Raw genomic sequence first — 17,888 nt, forward strand, 5'->3', positions numbered from 1 at the left:
ACATGTTTAATCTATTGCATACATGTCAAATGTAATGCTAGCATATGCCAACTCGCGGTTTACAACATTGTCCGCGGTCAACCTGTTATCAGCACCGCATTGCTGACTATCTTGTTCTCTCTCCGTACGTGCGATCTTGGATGGATATCGTTCGACATTGAGTTTATTTTGAACTCTAGAGAACAATGTTTCAGAATACGGAACCCGGACGCAAGATACTCATGTTTCCGCAGCATTTTGATTGTTCTAAATCGAAATCTAGGTTCTAAAGTCCTCATACCGACCGACGTCCCACCGTCAAACGTCAGTGTTTTCCAAGTCCGCATGTCAGTTCCAAAGTGATATCCCAAAAGGGGTGGTAGGCGACATTGAAAAGCTAAAGTCCTAGTCCCGACGGTCCCGCCGTCAAACGTCAGTGTTTTGCAAGTCCGCAGGCTGTGACACATAACGCACCTTGTTCCAAACTAAGGCCCAAGGGTCCGGGCCAAAACGTCAAATTTGAACCCCGCGACGATATCTAACTGACACCTCGGCCGGTATGAACGATGACGCAGGGATGACAGATGCCCTCGAGCTCCTGACATATCGCAGATGCGCGTGAAAACCCAGATTAATATTAGTTATTGTGATCCCGAGTTTATCGTCACACAAGTCACTCGCATGCCGCTTGTCCTGCCCCAGAACCCCCGCCTCGCATCAGCCCAAGGCTATTGTCTTCGTTTGAATACTAAATTGCATGTCTCTACCCTCAAGGTGTGCGTTCTATCAGCTCCGATGACCTTGTTGGACAGCCTCCATGTCCGTCCTGCAGGCTCGAGTCATGAACTGAACATAATAATGAAGTAAACTTGCGATATTCGGACCAGGGTTAGGGTTGCACGTTGCACGGTCACCCTGTAATCACACATAGTTTTTCCAACAGAATTCCGACTTCAGGGTTACATAAAGGTTCACCGCGTTATCGTTCATCGACTGGTTTGGAGTCTGGGGTCGACCTGGGTCGACTCGACCTTTGATTTGGCAGTTGCCCCCCCAAGTAGTACTGGCGATGCATAAGTAAATTGAGTTGCACCTACTATGATATATGCACTTTGCACCGTGATCGTATGGGTCATTTCCGACATCGCAGATTCGGGTCACAAAGTCCAGCTAAAGCTAGCACGTCCTTGGCACCTTGTGGCACGCTCACGTGCTCGATTTCCATCATAGAACTCTTATGTAAATGATCTCATCCATCAGATGGCGTTATCTCAGTCGCTACCAATGCTCGAGCCTGTGTAGACTATAGTCAGGTGGGAATCATATGTAGGACTCGCACAACACGCCATTCAGCATATAAAAATAATGATCTGATGCGACCTGGCATCTTCTATACAAGATAAGAGAATCGGATGGTATACTAGTAATCAATCGTACATCATCGACGCGCGGGCCGCGCAGAGGGAAACGATTACAGCAATCTGATAATTGAAACACGGATCAAGAAAATTCCGAGCGTGTGGATATGTAGATGCTTCTAGTGCTGTTGATATGCACACACAGTCATGACTTCGAAAGACTAACTTGGTGCAATACGGCATACGGCCGTACAGCTGGAAAAAAAAACATCTCGACGGTCTTTACCGTAGGCTAGCATATACTGTACGGAACATCGAGTGCAGTACCAACTTTGACACCTGCCCGCGGACCGCGGTGAACTAGCTATCAACATTCCGGCAACCTCCGGTAATAGAATTTGTGGTGTTAGATGATATGTTCGAAGTCAAAGAATGTCTCCGCTATAGTTTCAGTGGAGTCATGACCAGAATGAATTATGCAGAAGACGAACAGAAGACTTACAAAGTCATGGTTTCCATCGCAATACCCTGGGCAGACTTCGTATTAACAAAGACTATTTCATGTGACATTGCATGAATCACGGATATGAATGGGGTTCTGGCGCAACTGCACTAGTGTGATTCTAGCCATGCTCCTTCTGTTAACGCCGACGAACAGCTGACCGGTTAATAAAGATCATGTCCAACTTTGACGTTTCGACGAGCGCGGACTTGACCACACGTCCTGCCAAAAGATTGACTTCCATTTGAATGTTGTCCGCCAGAGGTGATATATCTCTATGTTACAGATATGGTATGAGTGCCAAAAGATGGGTCGTGCACATGCACATACAATGTGCATGTCGGAAAGCGAAGGGGCTACAGTAAATTGCAATCACTAAGAATGAACTGTTCTAGCATAATCATCACCTCAATCATCATCTACTTTCTCCATCTTCCTCTCTTTTCTTGATAGTCAATGGCTGCGTACCACACTCCACCAGCGATCGTAAGAAGTATCCCAAGCGCATTTGTCGGCGTTATTGTAAGCTTGAATAGAACAACCGCACAAAATATCGACAGTACTTGTTTGACATTGGCTATAGGCTCGTCAGTAGATGCGCTATGGTGCGTGCAACAATCGTCACTCACCAGCAACAGTCATACTCAGAGGGCCTGCTGCCCTGTTCGCCGTAAAACTCACAATATTCAGGCCAAACGCAATAAAGCCATTAAGCCCAAGGAGCCCCGCATTTCCAGGCGTCATCTCGTACAAACTCCATGTATGCACGCGGGATAATTCTCCCGTAAAATATGCGAGAAAAACGCACTGGATGAACGCAAGCGGCGCCATGCGCGTCAACAGATCTAGCGGATGCAGCTGTAACCGCGGGGGATAACAAAATTCACCCGTGGTTGCGGAGAAGTCGGTGATGGGGTCGACTGTAGGATAGAAGTGTAGATGGTTTTCATGGCAGCAAGTACTGTTCCCAGTAGGGTCAACAGGAGTCCGCTTGTCGTGTACGAATAGTCTCCATATGTCCTATATGAAAATTAGAAGGGGACGTTCTGAGGCGAGAAACGACTCACGCAAAACAAACGCCGGCCATGACAGGGACCAGTGATATCATCTTGTGATTACTACTCCGGGTTCCAAAAAAGAAGATGGAGAGAATAATTATGAAAACTGGCGTGGCTGCACGGACTACTTGATGAAACTACGGCACTCATCATCAGCTCCTATCTTGCGCAAAGTATGCCGTCACTCACTGGAACAGTGACCAAATGCAGGGATATGTTGCTGACGGCGATGTTAATAGTGTACAGTACACTAAATGCCACAAGCGCCAAGTTTTCTGCGGTGGTGAGCTCAGCGGGCACGAATGTACCATTTTTCAGCAATATGAGCCCTCCGATAGTCCCGCAGAAAGCGTGCAGCGCAGTGAGGGTGTATGGAAAAGGAAAGTGGATGAGGACACCTTTGTTGTACAAGGTAAGTCCAAGGTTAAAGCAAAAGTAAAGAATGAGCCAAAAGGCGAGTGAACGACGTGTAGATTGGGGAGACGATGGGTTTGTTCCAAGTAGTGGGGTATATTTTTCTGTTGTGAATTCTTCATGGTCCGAAGGGTTATCGAGGACGGGTATACGGGTATGAGAAGAGACGGCAGGTGGGGGCAGCAGGCTTTGCATGTCGAGGGGTGACGATGGTGACAGAAGTCGATTGCTGCTGCGCAAAAAATGTTGGCGAGATATAAGAGAGCTGTGACGGTTGTGTGATTTATCGTCCCTTGAAGCTGATATACCTGCCAACGAGAATTGCAGGGTGTGCCTGTAGGTGCCCCACACGTCTTCTTTGCTTCCCGAAAGAGATTGCAGAGATGACGTTCGAATAGAAGGAGATTGAGGTATGAAACCGGCGCCCTTATGTTGGTACATACTACCGGATCCTTTTTTCGGAAGATGAGGATTCAAACCTGGGGTTGACTGTGAATCTGGGATCTGTCGAGATGGGATGGCATTGGCATGTGACTCATGACGTCGATGTAGACGTTCTATAGACAAAGTTGTTGATCTGACAGCGATGGCAGAGTCGCCACGGGCACGCCCCTGCACAATCGTCGAGGAAGTACGTCGGTGTGAACGAGCTTTGTCCAAGCTAGAGGTCGTCGTAAATGGATATTGACTCGATATAGTACTCAAATCTTTATCCTCGCCGACTCTCACGCACAAGGACATGCCAGGATGTGAAAACAGATAGTGGAAGTCTCTCTGAGAGAAAGCGTCTCTGAGTGCGTAAAGCTATAACCCCGGGCTATTCTTGTTTAGACGCCCAACACGTAACTCATCACAACCAGCACGGGTTGCCCCGAAAACATGAGGTCATGGAATCGTAACTCACACATATTCCAGTTCTCACGATTCCAGTCGTTATACACAAGCTGAAGATTCAAGTGCTCTCTCACTTGGAGAATCGGCAAGGAAGGCAGATACACGCCTATCAAGAAAATAATCACAGTTCCCTTAAAATATAAAGCTAACTTTAAAGTCCTACTATAAGGGCTTAAGGGTTAGGATCACGTAATACTGCGGAGCCCTTAACATCGAAGAACGAGTTTTGATTGGCTATGATTGGTTGATATTTATAAGTCAGGCATGCAAAACATGGATTTATCAGCTGCGGTTGGGCCAATCAGATAGCACTTTGATCGGTCATAGAGAGGAGATAATTCTCTCTGAAAATCGGAGTTCAACGAGTTAATCGTCGCGGTTACAAGGAGGTCCAACTCTGCACCTACAGGTGTCGCTGGGTCCTTCTCAATTGAAAAAAGACCTGATACGCATAAGGCATATTTGCTCGGTTCCTCATAGCAACCTTACACGATTGTTTTACATTAAAATATTGGCCAGACGACGAAGGAAAATAAATCCCGACCATCTCTCTTCCCACGATCACGTGTAAGTTGGAATTTCCAGAAACATTTCCTTCACAAGGACTTAGCTAAGCATCATCCCTTTCGTGCGAGCGCGGAGGCCATCAGGTATCTCGTCTTTCCCGGACTGTCGTGCTTTAACGCAGTTCCCCAGGGTTGCCTTTGACGTATCTAACTATGCCGGAACACAGTGGTTTAACCCAGGGTATCAAACGATCTACATCAGAGGCAGACCCTGCTCAGTCAGCGCCTTCAAACTCCAAAAGACTCAGAGTCGATCAGTCACTGGAAACGAGCACGAGACGGGACACAAAGAAACGTAAGAAGAGGAGAAAGAAAGAATCAGTGGTTGTCAAAATGGATCATCATATGCAGGACAGTTCGACGTCTCAGCCTCAGCGGCTGCCAGTGTCGGCTCGCAATGAAGTTATTCGATTTACGTCTGCGCCACCGTCAGGAAGCAAGAGCAGGGTCCCGTCAGACCCTCTTAGTCACGAGAACGATACCGAAAATAAAATTGAGGGGAAATTACAATCAGCTACTCTGGTATGTCTAGAGAATTGTTTGTTTCAATTCATTTAGTTCCCTCATAATGTTATCGCACAGAAAGGAAACAATTCAGCTGAAACCGCTAATCTTAGTGATACGAAACAGTCTTCAAATTCGCAAAACCCCTCAGATGTTGTACCTGAAGACCGGATCTCGCAACTGACAAAGGAATTGGCAGTAAAGGGCGAGGTGCGCACTTCATTATAGCAGTCAATTTTTAATTCAATTTTTTTTCATATCAGCTCCTGGCTGCGCATCAAAGTGTTCTCAACAACATTTGCCAAGCTCTGACGTGTCAGATATGCCTCGACGTGATGTACAAGCCTTATGCACTCGCTCCGTGCGGTCACGTGGCTTGCTATGACTGCCTTGTTCAATGGTTTAACGCTCCGCCTGCTGATAATAGACCTGCCGCACCAGCTATTGTACGGAAAAAGACATGCCCACATTGCCGAGCAGTCGTGCGAGATCGTCCCGCAGAAATATGGACTATCAAGAATCTAGCGCACCTCATAGGGAAGAGCGACCTTGCCAACGTGCCTCCACATTCCGAGGCGCAAGCTAACGTTGATCGGCCTGCGGATGCAGATCCTTGGGATGGCATCTTCAGGAAATCGGTCCACGGTTTCCTTCCCTGGTTACTTGCAGAAGATGCTGATGCTGAACCTCGTCGCGGAGAAGACGTCGGTATGCTTGATATGGAGGACGGAGGGATATACCGATGTCTGGACTGCATGCATGAGATTTGGGATGGCTTGTGTACGTCATGCGGTAGGCGGTATCCTGGCCACGAAGGAAGGGAGGATTGGCCAGACTATGAACTCGGTTTGGACTTTGGCGCAGGAGTGGAAGAGTTTGACCCTGATGATGATCCAGGCTGGATGGGTCTCGAAGAAGGCGAGGGGGATGACGAAGATGATGGTTTAGCGATTGGTGATTGGTATCCAGGTTTGCCGGTATTCAGTTGGGGCGTTGGCTTCGATGAAGAGGATGATGATGAAGACGACGAAGACGACGAAGGAGATGATGAGGCTTATGAGAGCGATTTCATCGATGACGAGCACGACATTGGAATCCCTCCAGGCCCGATACGACGGCTGCCGCATATACGTGAGCTTTCCGATGACAGCGATAATGAAGACAGCCGTTCGCGCGTAGATACTGATCTCCTCTCCGAGGACGACGAGGAAGACCAACCACCACTTGCCAGTAGACTGGGCCGAACAGCACCCATTGTAGTTTCCTCCGACGAAGATGAAGATGAAGATGAGCCCGACAGCGTTTTTGCTCTGCGTCCCTCGCGTTCGAGACGCGGACGCCTTGTCGAATCTGATGATGAGGTTGATGTCCTGGGTTCATCGGACGGCAGTAGCCAGTGACTCGTAAGCATTAATAATATTTTCCCTACATAGAAGGCATCTTCGTTTGATCGACCTGGTATGTGATTTTCTAGTGAGACGCAAACTATCGCCAGCAATTTTTTTATCGGTGCATATTCTGACGAGTTATCTCCGCACATCTCGCTTGAAGAGCGGCAGAAGAAGGTCCAGTTTTTTGCGAGCTCCGTTTTGGGAGTCGCAGCAGCACCTCAACCTACGGTAACAATTTTATGGGAATATAATTGTGTTCCATCAGGTTCCATCTCACTGTCAACTGGAAATCAATGTTTCTGATGAGAAAAGGCCGCCGCAGTCGGTTGCGAGGTAATCTAATTCTTTATTATGTTTAATCCTTACTTTATGCCATTAATATGTTGTTAGGGTCAAGCGTACGGAAGTCCCAAACCTTGTTCCCATAGGATTCGATTTCGCTGGTGAAGACCTTTCTTCTGCGCAAAGCGAAGATTCGCTCCAGGGATTCTGATAGATAGCGGATGCGACCGGACAGCCGGTCGTGTGCGCAAACAGTAACACGAGGAGTGCCATGCCACCCTAATGACGACGGATTCCCCTTTGCACCAATTTGATAAGCCATTCACTTACCTACAATTTGAGTATGTCTGTGGCTGATCATTGACACCCGTGAATTGGATCATTCACCGTCGAACTCGCACTAGTTTTCGTTATGCAGCCGCAACTAGACTCGCAAGCACGATCATCAGATCGATCCAGTATGAAGGCTCGCTCGTCACTCAGCCGGAGCGCCGTTGCACAGGCTGCTGTTGCACGCGGTCACCGCCATCATTTAGGTTCAGGATCTGGGTTTGTTCACAAGTCATGTAGTGAGGGAGTAGTTGCATTTCGACGGAATGGATCAGTGAGTCATGCCGGTGCTAAGATCCAATTAATCAGACGGTAGACAGTGCTGAACGTACGAAAATTTGGCTTTGTTTGCATGAGGCGTTGCGGGCGGCACGCATCCCCATTGAATGCTAGTTCAGTAAGTACTTCCGCGTTGCACGCCATTCATGTATCTCCTTGGAAATGCTGGTTGGCAACAGTCGACCCGCACGTTGTTGAATGTGGTTTGATTTACAAGCATTTTGCGATCGTCGTACCAGCTTATCTTATCTTATCTAAAGCAGACCTACTCAAGTGTCCAAACTAAATGTCATTCAGGGACAGGATCAACTGTCCTACTACTACTGATAAATTTACGTAGGGATTAAGTACAGTAGGACAGGTTATTACAGCTACTTTCAATCAATAGACCTTCCTCTTACTACGTTATTACGACACTTGGTTGATGTTTGGAGCGAAATACCCTCGAATGGCAAGGCGAAGCAGCAAACGCCCAAGTCTTCCACCCAAACAGTATCAAGGCGCTGTTGTTTGTCCAGTAATAGAAGCCTGGTCTGTGGTACAGAAAAAGAATAACTTAAGGGGGTAACTGATGAGTAGACAGCATATACCAGTTTGACAAGGCAGTTGACTCAGCTTCAAGAATTATCAATTATTCTTTGTCCTTGTTACGTCATGTCAGTGTATATTCGCTTCTCATCGTGATGGTGGGGCCCAAGGTTCTTCAATGTTAGTGGATGCCATGCATACTATGCGTCTAGGTTCCAGTGTTCTCGTCATCGTGCCTCCATATAAGGCCATTTTGAGCGTGCTGGGTGAGAGCTGCCTCGCGCGAACAACGTGGATCATTGATCAACTGCGCTCACGCAAACGATGTAGATGCGTGGACTTAGTGCTGTGCAAGCTGAGTTGTCTTCCATCCTTCACCCGGGCACAAACATGCGTAAGATGTATGGTCTCTTTGTGCTTCTTTCCTCACTGCAAGTACACTCATAACTAGCCTGCCATTGCCATCTGGTCATTCACTTTTCCAATCACACTAGCTATCACCACTTCTCTTCCTTATAAGGCTGGCATCCCCACACCCCTCGACTACTATGCGCACCAGAACTACCAAGGCCAGCCCTGCTTCTCCTGTTCCTCGCCCACGCTCCCAATATTCCTCCAACGCCATGCACTGGCTCTTCCGCTCAAACTTACCCCATCGCAGAAGCTCTGCTGCATACAGCGCTGACCTTGGACGGAGGAACTTTTTTGGTATGAGCGAAGTATTTAATGTTCTTCTGAACGTGCGTCTCTCACCACAGCGCAATCCAACTCACTCATGTTTATTCGCAGCCTTCCGAGACGCTTCGCTCCCTGAGCGAGTCAAGGCGCCTTCTCGAGGAAGCCCGCAACGAAATCAACGAGACACGCGACACACACGAGCGCTCTCCGTTGCGTACAAAACACGCGTTCACCCGTCTCCCGTGCTTTCTTCCGCGAGAAACCGAGATGCGTGTGATCGAACGTATCCTGGAGGGTGAGCCTTCGTTTACGATCTTGTTTGGTGCAAGCTCGGTTGGGAAGGTTGGTTCCTCTACCTATCAGTGCGATCGCCCATTCACCGAAAGTTTATAGACTGCGCTTTTGCGGGAAATTCTCTCGCGAAACGTCTATCATGTTCTTCACTTCGATCTACGCATACCCGGCTTTGCGGATATGACAAGCCTTTACATGAGTATGTCCCAGCAAATGGAGCGTTACTTCGACGCAATATCCAAGACGACGCCTGGATACGAGGAATTCCAGAAGGAGGGACTGGAATTCAAGGTTCAGGTAACCCACTGCGTTGAAGAATGGTATTCCTGATATGATCACAGCACGACAGGTTGAACGTCGAACGAAGGCTTAACGAATCTCCTGTTGGAAGCTCTGGTTCGCAAGTCAGGACGAGCGATATTGCGAGACTCATGGAGCTCTTCCAGGCGCGTATTTCTACTTGCCAATGCGTATTTCATTGACTTTCTTGATTCAGAGTTCGCTTCTTAAGTATAGCGAGTTTGAGCCATCAGAACAACAACCAGAACATGGAAAACGTAAGAAGGACTCCGATATGTCCTCAGATCGGACAAAACTCAACAGCTCATCACCTTCACCCTCGCATAAATCCCGGTGGTTCAAACGTAAAGGCAAGAAGCCACGCGACGGACAGCAAAACCAGGAAGTGTCCTCGTCGATGGCCAACTCCAACGCTCGCGAAAAGTCGCACGAGAAGGCTATCAAGCGGATTCCGGTAGTGTTCTTCGACGAAGCACATAAACTGTGGGTACACCTACTCGAAGGTATATATCAGGCGCTGATGTGTCACCGTCACAGCCCTGCGCTGATTCAGTCATCTGACGCGATGAAATGCCTCCTAGACTCAATGCTGGTGCTCACGAAGCAAGACAGATTATGTCATGTAATCCACGCTACCAGCGACCCTTTTTATCAAGCATGGCTACGACAGTTAAACGTAATGCAACACTGTAAAGTACGTCTTGACACCTTACGTGGTCTTCAGGAGTTGATTATTATTATGGATGTAGATTATCACCATCGGAGATTGCTCGAAGACAGATACGCGCGCCTTTTTTATCGAGAAGATTCTGCCTCGCGTTCCAGAGAACTTGCGTTCAGGCTTGTCGTTCGACTCAATATATGATGCATTTGGTGGCAAATTAGCGCACTGGCATGATTATGTCAATGATTATGGTATGTTATCATCATTGTCTTATCTCTTCAAGTGGAATACTGACAGATATTTCACAGTCAATGCAGGTGGAAACTTTGAAAGTATGCATACATCGCTATAACACTGGCAGCAATTAACATCGTAACACAGTCAAGCAAAGCTCCCACTTCCTCCAGGCACACGCGGTCCTCAACCTTCACATCATCCATTCCTCACAAGCCACCACATTGCCCAGCAGTGGCCAAGACCCCACAACACCCAGCACACCTGCCGCCCGCCCGCGCTCCTCGGGGCCTGACGCCCTGCATGCCAACCTCGGGCCCGCTGGTTTCAAATCATACCCTCCTGTTCGAAACTCTCTCCGCGATCCCGGCAGCGTCAGTGAGGAATATTCTGCTGACTTCAGCGCGATGCAACTGCTCAAGGTTATGAGCAAATTGAGTCAGGTGGGGACGAACCACTTGCCATATTTTTTGCTTTGTCGAGAGCTTGGTGTGCGCGCGGTGGATGGGATGATTAAGGGGCGCGTGCTGAATCTGCACTGGACAGACCCAGTGACGCACGAAGGAGAACCGCCAGCCCGCTCGGAACCAATAATTCCTACCACCGTTATCCCACCGGTGGGTATCATACCCAGCCCAATCAATGTCGGGAGTGGCAGCACACTTGGTGCGTCCTCAGAAGACGGCGATATGATCGTGGTGAATCCCATCAATATGTCTACGCGGGAGCTCGGGCAGATTGACGAGGAAGACGAGCAGGACGAAGTGATTGGCCCCAAACTGGTGCCCCTGACGCCGATCATGCGCTATGCAATGCGAGAGGTTGTGCTAGAGTATGAAGATGTACGGACATTGTCTGATTACGCTTCTTTTACCGACGTCGAGGAATACTGAGTGGCTGACTGGCTTCCATGTGGTGTACTCTTATTATCACAAGTATCCATTAAGTTATTCGTCCATCATCTCCCTCATTTTACATAACATTGCCTTTATTTTCTGATTGTTGTACTGTACGGCATGTTGTTTGCTTCGCGTGTTTTGCATTAGTCTGTACAGGCCCACATGTAATGATCATCTCGCTGGTGAGATCTCGAGAAGCTGAGGCTTCTTGAGAGTTGTATCATACGACAAACCCATTCATTCTGCCACCTAGAGTGGCGGAGTACGAGTCCATCCCAATCATCCAATAGAGCTAAAAACCAACGAAATGAAATGAAAGAAAAGCTTATGACGAGTCAAATGTCCAACATAGGGTCAATGACCCCAAAGAACTACATTCTGAAGCAAAAAAAACCCCATTCGTTCTGCAAGGCGATTCATCATAGTACCACCCATATTGATAATTGCAATCACAGAGTTAGATTGTGATCACCCACAGCTGATCAGGGGCAAGATCCACGATTAAATGGAATCAAATTCCGCAAACCTCACATCCGCATTTGCCTCAAGCCAAGCAAGCCATTTCTTCAAATACGGGCTGCCATGCTTCACAGTCGACGAATCACCCACGATGCACTGCAAGTCCTGATTAGTCAACACCATGAGGACAGACATTTTCCGATTTTACCAAGTGTCTCTTGGCTCGAGTCATGGCGACTGTCGGATGATTTAATGATGATGTCCCCGCAGAAATGATTTTACACACCATTCATACGTCTCTTCTCTTTCAGAAACCCAACTTCGCGCTAGAAACGTTCAGTGGAAAGCGCGGTAGAGAGGACAAATCACACCTTGTCATTACTGCGCACCAAGCTGATAATGACAGCGTCTTTCTCTCGCCCCTGCATCCCATCGACTGTCCCAATCTCAAGCTCAAGACCATACACTGGCCTAAGCAAGGAAGTGAGAAGAGTAACTTGGGCTTGGTACCTGATTCACAATGATAAGTTAGGCTTGCATATCTCAACCCGGAAAAACTCGGTCCCATACGGAGTGATCAGGGCAATTTGTGATGGCAGCAATCCAGCTCCCACCAGCCTTTCGACCCATTTTGATACTACGGCTGCTTCGTTCTCGTTGCAGCGGCTGCCTTCGTCGTTATCTCCGTCTACTCGCTCGAAGTATTCGCAACCCGCAGTGTCATAAAACACGACTGGCGTTCCTAGTATTTCTTTGATGGTGTCCTCGTCTTTAGAGGCAGTAAAGGCGCTGACAGTGGGTATGTCCTTGAGGAGATGAGATCTGACAGATTGATGGGGCACGAGCTTTGACGCGTAAAGCGTTTTGGAAGGAAACTGGCAAATCTGCGAGTGCATGCTAGAGATGTGCATTGTGGGCTGCTCAAGTACAACTTGAATATGACTTGTATCTTACCGGTATTGAACATTGAGCAAGCGTTTTATATCTGGACCATACATCCTCTCGAGGCGGTCAAAAAGCGTTGTTTCTAATGTACGAGGTGGTCGCAAGCCAGTTCGTTTCTTCGCATCCTTTCGAGTTTTTGTTTCAGGCTTTAGATTCGGCTGGGATCCTTCGGACACTTCGACTGTTGTATCTTGTGCCATGATTTCATCCCCTTTCACCGATCCCGCTTCAGAATCCGTATCACTGAGACTCGTGCCCTCATCTTCTTCAGGCAGCTGAGGCTTTGATGCTGTCGACTCTCGTGACTTCTTCTGATCATTCACAGTACTTGCGTTCTTCTTTGGTGTCGCAGTCCCCGATGCGTTCTTCTTATGTTTGTCGATAGAGAGAATCGTAGGTGGCAATTGCATCGGGTCACCCGCCAGTATGAGCTTTTTCGCCTTGAATATCGGGATCCAGCATACCTGCAGGTATATTAATGGCTGCATCCGGAACAGAATCAACTTACCGCTTCGAGCGCTTGTGTTGCCTCGTCAATAATGACTACATCAAACGTATGGTCGCGGAGCTGCCTGCTACCAGCGGAATGACATGTAGCAAGGACGACCTGCAGTTAATCAATGATCGTCCCGGTGGTTCATGATAGCATTACAAGTCATACCTGAGACTCTCCGAGGATAGTCTTGACAACTCCGCCTTCGCGCTGCCTGTATCTGGACTAGTAGTGAGTACGCACGCCGAGTTTGAGCAAGGTGTCTGTGCCTACTCCTTCCTAAGAGCCTTTACCTCCTCCCACATCTTCTTGCGTTCCGAACCTCTCGGTTTCTTGGAGCCTTTCCCCTTCCCAGCAAGCACATCGAGCGTTGATTCAATCTCAGTTTTGACGTCCCTTGCAAGTGCGGCCTAACTCAAAGTCTCAGCACCAGCCACCTTATCAGATGCTAGAGTAGAATCACTTGATCGCTCTTGTTGGCCTTCACTTCTAGCGTTGCTTCTAAGACGCCCTGATTAGCCATTACGCGTGCGGGATGGCCTATGCGGGTAGCTGTCAAGAGCGCTCTCTTGCCCCTCTCAGGAGGTGGTATGGCAAGAAGACGCTCTAGGATATTATCGACAGATAGGTTGGAAGCGCCACACACAAGTATGCGCCTCTGTTTCTCATTGATGCTATTCTCCGAAGGAGAGGTGAGTTGTCGTATAATTTCAATTAAGGTATGTGTTTTCCCTGTCCCTATTATTGTCATCAGGTGGTTATATTGAGTAGGAGGACAAGTAGCTTTACCAGGTGGACCATGTATACAAGCAACTTCCTGGGATTCAAGGGAGAATCTGACAGCTTGTTGCTGGCTTGGATTGAGAGATTCGTCAAAGAACTTAAGCTCCGCAATAGGAATCTTTTCAGAAGGTGGTGACATTCCGAGTAAAACTCGGATGAGAGGTGTCAGCTCATAGTCACCTTTGTCACTAGACTGTTTGAGCTGCTGTTAGCAATCAGGAGAGCAGAGTTGTATGGTTTAGTTGCCTGTCTTGATGAAGGAATGCAGGTTTTTTCTAATTGGCTGAGCGCTTTATCCATTCTTGAACATGGTACAGTTTAATATACTCGCATGGGAAAAAGAACAGCGCGATTACCTGTCATAAGTGACGCTATTAGCCAATTTGAGCACTCGACAGCGCTCAGGAAGGTCAAGATCGTCTGATCTGGAATCTGAAGAGTCCACTGTAATGACGATGCGTGTATCTGACACCTATTTTGGAGTGCGCGAGTCAGTGACCGCCTAAGTGAACTGCAGGAGGTCATACTTTGTATATCACACCTTCTGCAGTATGGGAGCTTTCAGCGCCAGCAGATGCGGCCTTCTTACTTTTTGCAGATTTTTTTGCAGTAGTATTCGAGGATACATTCTCTTCGATACGAGCGAGGTCTCCCGGTCTTTCTGAGACCTAAACTACACAATTTTCACGTATGCGATCAATGACATACCTGAAGTTATGAGGAGGAAATAACTGTGAAGTGTGAAACGCTGTAGGACGCTCTAGTTCGACTAATCTGCGCTTTTCCGTAAGACAGCAATCAGGAAACGGAAATGCAGAAGAGAATGAATGACACCACACGTTTTTCCGCCTAGGCCTATGTTGATTCCAACCACACTCAGACTTCCAAGCGCAAGCCCTTTTTGTTCCAGAAGTTTAGGGCCGCAGTTTGTGAGCAGCAGGGCAGTTCGCTCGATTTCTGCGTTGCGTTCCTTTGAGAGCAGCTCACGATGGCGACAGATAAAGGCTTTGAGGTCCGCTTCTGATGCCATATCACCAAGGCCTGGGGTCGATTTGGACGTGCTGAAATTGTTATTGCCGGAAAGGAATATGTATTGATGATGGTGAGCACCGTGACTAGATAGCTGGATCTTTCTTTGGAAATTTGGCTTTGGCAACGTCTTATGTAAGCGGCCCCGGTCAAGGCCAAGGCACTACTATCGGTTACCACAACTTCGGTCACCCTCTGGTTCGGACACTTTGCAATATCTCACTTAACCCTGTTTCAAATCATATTCTGTCCAACCACATATCATTGTACACTTATAATACACTACTGCGAACTTGAATAATTGAAATTGGTCGAGAAATGATTGAGATCCTTGTTCAGGTGTGACAGAGCCAAATATCACTGCTTGTCACCAAACCGAGTCTGCCGTAGCGGAGTTTTAGATTTGCCGAACCACTCACTATTAGTAGATTTGTGCTCATAGGGTCTTGGACGGTGCATGGGGCGCGCTCGGGGCAAGGGTGCCCATACCATAACTACAAGCAAAACGATCCAGCGCGAGTCGCGGATTCAAGGAGCCTTGCTGGAGTTCAAGGAACTCCTTTGCAGCACCTTCTTTTGCACCACATTGTCCCAGTCATCTAAATAGTTCCTACAGCCCCTCATGAATTTGTACCAGTTCAGAATGTACATTCAATAAAACCTTTTCAATTATTTAACTTTTAGTTAAAACAATGAACGCTACGAGGCCTGTGCACTTGAAGGCGCTGATACTGGATGCCGAGCGGAATCTGTTTCGGCGGATGTGACATTGTGTTACTATCGTGTTACATTGTGTGACTGTCCGAACCAGAGGGTGACCGAAGTTGTGGTAACCGATAGTATCTTCATCACACCCAAATTCAAGCAACCGAAAATTATCTGGACCAGACGAAGGCATAGCATGTTTTCAATTAGCTAGTAACAGGCCAACTACAAAGACGAACATTTTCAATGCCTCGATGCTCTAGCACACAGTTCAACGTTCAACAATATCGCACTTTACAGGGAAGCGCTGGCCACTGGCCTTGTACTCGGTCGGTCACACAGATCGGTCCACGTTATTAAGTAACCTGGTGCGCAATGATTTTTTATTACAATCATGTTCTTTTTATTTAAACAAAACTATTCTAGGATGATATCTATCTTCTTCAACACAACACCTGTCTTCAAGTCAACAGTTTCGGTGATGTTCTCACACATTTGCGTTCATTATTGGCTTGTAGTTTTGTCTCGACACTATTTAGGTACGTCGCGCATGTAGACTCGACTCTGGATGGGGAACTGATATGTCGGTTTGTCTATCCTCTAGTTACTCGATCGACCCAGCCACTTATGGGCACTCAGCGCTCAGCACTGTCCTCAATCAGGTCCGTCTGACAATTGAGCTTCCGCATCCTTTTGCCTTTTATATATTCCGCCGATCCAAGTCGTTGCCAACCGTTTTCAGGAAGTGAGTGTCGATCCTCGTTCGAACGAGAGCCATGCTGATCCAAGTCGTTGCCCACCGTTTGCAGGAAGTGAGTGTCGATCCTCGTCGAGCAAGAGCCATGCTGATCCAAGTCGTTGCCCACCGTTTGCAGGAAGTGAGTATCAATCTTCGTTCGAGCAAGTGTCGTGCTGATCCCATCCTCTCATGTCCATCTCTCGCACTTTCGTACGCAATTGTTTGTTTTGCTCACATGTACTGTACTATTAGGTTACCCCATTTCAATGATCATTGATCTGTTGCAAAAAGTCTATCTAGTGTTGTTTAAGAATGTCTTCACCAGTAATAGACTTTTATCAATTTGAGGTAATAGAGGTACTCAGAGTAAAAATTTAAACGTCGCTAATCGTCGCTAATCGTCGCTAAAGTCGCTAAATGTCGCTAACTCTCGGTTAGAGATGGACAAAACTCGAGCAGTAAGACTCGGCATATGCATCGGCACGATGTCGGACATTCAAACGACACTTAGTGAAACGAAAGTAGCATAGGCAAAGTAGATAAGATTTCAAGAAAAAAAATACTAAGTCGATATCTACATGTAACAGTGAGGGTACGTGCTGTAAAGTAAAAAATCTACTGCTGCGTGCATCAATAAAATTGGAACGATCCTCGTCAACTGGAGGAGGATGGCACAAGGTGGTATGAGACGCCCGAAGACGCGGAAGGTGTTTGAGGAGTTTCGGAGGGAGTGCCTGGCGTGATAGAAGCGCTTGGCGGTTCTGTGAGGAGGTGCGCTGCGCGCGAGTTGAGTGCTGCGTGAGGGAGTGCTTGGCGTGTTGGAAGCGCTTAGGGGTTCGGTGAGGGAGTAGGGCAGCGTGAAACGCCTGGAGACGCGGAGGGCGTTTGAGAAGGAGTTTCGGAGGGCGGCGGTTGAGAAGGAGTTTCGGAGGGTGTTTGAGAAGGAGTTTCGGAGGGTGTTTGAGAAGGAGTTTCGGAGGGCGGCGGTTGAGAAGGAGTTTGGGAGGGCGGTTGAGAAGGAGTTTCGGAGGGAGTACCTGGCGCGATAGAAGCGCTTGGAGGCTCGGTTAGGGAGGTAGGCAGCGTGAAACGCCTGGAGACGCTGAGGGCGTTTGAGAAGGAGTTTCGGAGGACGGTTGAGAAGGAGTTTGTACGTACCTAGCATGTTAGAAGCCCTTGGCGGTTCGCTGAGGGAGGTGGGCTGCGCGCGAGCGTCGTTGAGTGCTGAGTGAGGGGGTGTGATGATCACGAGGTACATGAGCACAGCAAGCTGAAACACCGGAATTTGCCGAAATTTTCAAACTCCGCCGCAAAGTGCGTCACATATGCCAGGGATAGACAGGAGTTTTGATCCCCTGATTCCCAACATGCCTCGTCAGTCAAAGCGTGCACAAATGCTGCATGACATCGATGTATCTGCACTTGCAGTAGCCACAGCCCGATACCAACATCTTCTGGAGGACGACGAGTCTACTACAGACTCTGCCTCGAGTCTCGACTCTTTCGATCTTACCCGTGACTCAGACCTTGACCTTTTCATGAGCATCATGTTAACCCCTCCATCTCCTCTTTCTCCAGTTT

General features: G+C 47.9%; 4 protein-coding genes across 4 annotated transcripts; 2 read left to right on the plus strand and 2 right to left on the minus strand.

Annotated features, from left to right (window-relative positions):
- Window positions 1-2,258: 2,258 nt before the first annotated feature.
- F5891DRAFT_1185232 (triose-phosphate transporter family-domain-containing protein) lies at window positions 2,259-3,752 on the minus strand (the record flags this gene model as incomplete). The annotated part of the gene is made up of 4 exons (XM_041366533.1): window positions 2,259-2,416; window positions 2,469-2,859; window positions 2,918-3,034; window positions 3,087-3,752. The coding sequence occupies 4 exons, from the start codon at window positions 3,750-3,752 to the stop codon at window positions 2,259-2,261; spliced, it is 1,332 nt and encodes a 443-aa protein (XP_041229183.1).
- A 1,172-nt stretch (window positions 3,753-4,924) lies between these two features.
- F5891DRAFT_1210167 (uncharacterized protein) lies at window positions 4,925-6,782 on the plus strand (the record flags this gene model as incomplete). The annotated part of the gene is made up of 3 exons (XM_041369165.1): window positions 4,925-5,293; window positions 5,354-5,485; window positions 5,539-6,782. 3 exons carry the CDS (start codon window positions 4,925-4,927, stop codon window positions 6,673-6,675), a joined length of 1,638 nt encoding a protein of 545 aa, XP_041229184.1. The 3' UTR covers window positions 6,676-6,782.
- Window positions 6,783-8,633: 1,851 nt separating this feature from the next.
- Window positions 8,634-11,148, plus strand: F5891DRAFT_1141722 (uncharacterized protein; the record flags this gene model as incomplete). Its single annotated transcript, XM_041364913.1, has 9 exons — window positions 8,634-8,825; window positions 8,875-9,105; window positions 9,157-9,348; window positions 9,399-9,527; window positions 9,554-9,840; window positions 9,895-10,051; window positions 10,107-10,272; window positions 10,330-10,353; window positions 10,403-11,148. 9 exons carry the CDS (start codon window positions 8,634-8,636, stop codon window positions 11,146-11,148), a joined length of 2,124 nt encoding a protein of 707 aa, XP_041229185.1.
- Window positions 11,149-11,262: 114 nt separating this feature from the next.
- Window positions 11,263-14,864, minus strand: F5891DRAFT_1210189 (AAA domain-containing protein; the record flags this gene model as incomplete). Its single annotated transcript, XM_041369166.1, is given in 16 exon segments — window positions 11,263-11,769; window positions 11,822-11,850; window positions 11,900-11,939; window positions 11,985-12,123; window positions 12,184-12,510; window positions 12,568-13,022; window positions 13,067-13,165; window positions 13,220-13,271; window positions 13,325-13,461; window positions 13,515-13,789; window positions 13,841-14,003; window positions 14,015-14,135; window positions 14,191-14,306; window positions 14,362-14,491; window positions 14,543-14,608; window positions 14,674-14,864. The coding sequence occupies 16 exon segments, from the start codon at window positions 14,862-14,864 to the stop codon at window positions 11,656-11,658; spliced, it is 2,454 nt and encodes an 817-aa protein (XP_041229186.1). The 3' UTR covers window positions 11,263-11,655.
- Window positions 14,865-17,888: the final 3,024 nt, after the last annotated feature.

This window comes from Suillus fuscotomentosus (assembly GCF_016647785.1).
Source record: "Suillus fuscotomentosus strain FC203 chromosome Unknown F5891scaffold_12, whole genome shotgun sequence".
NCBI classification, from domain to species: domain Eukaryota; kingdom Fungi; phylum Basidiomycota; class Agaricomycetes; order Boletales; family Suillaceae; genus Suillus; species Suillus fuscotomentosus.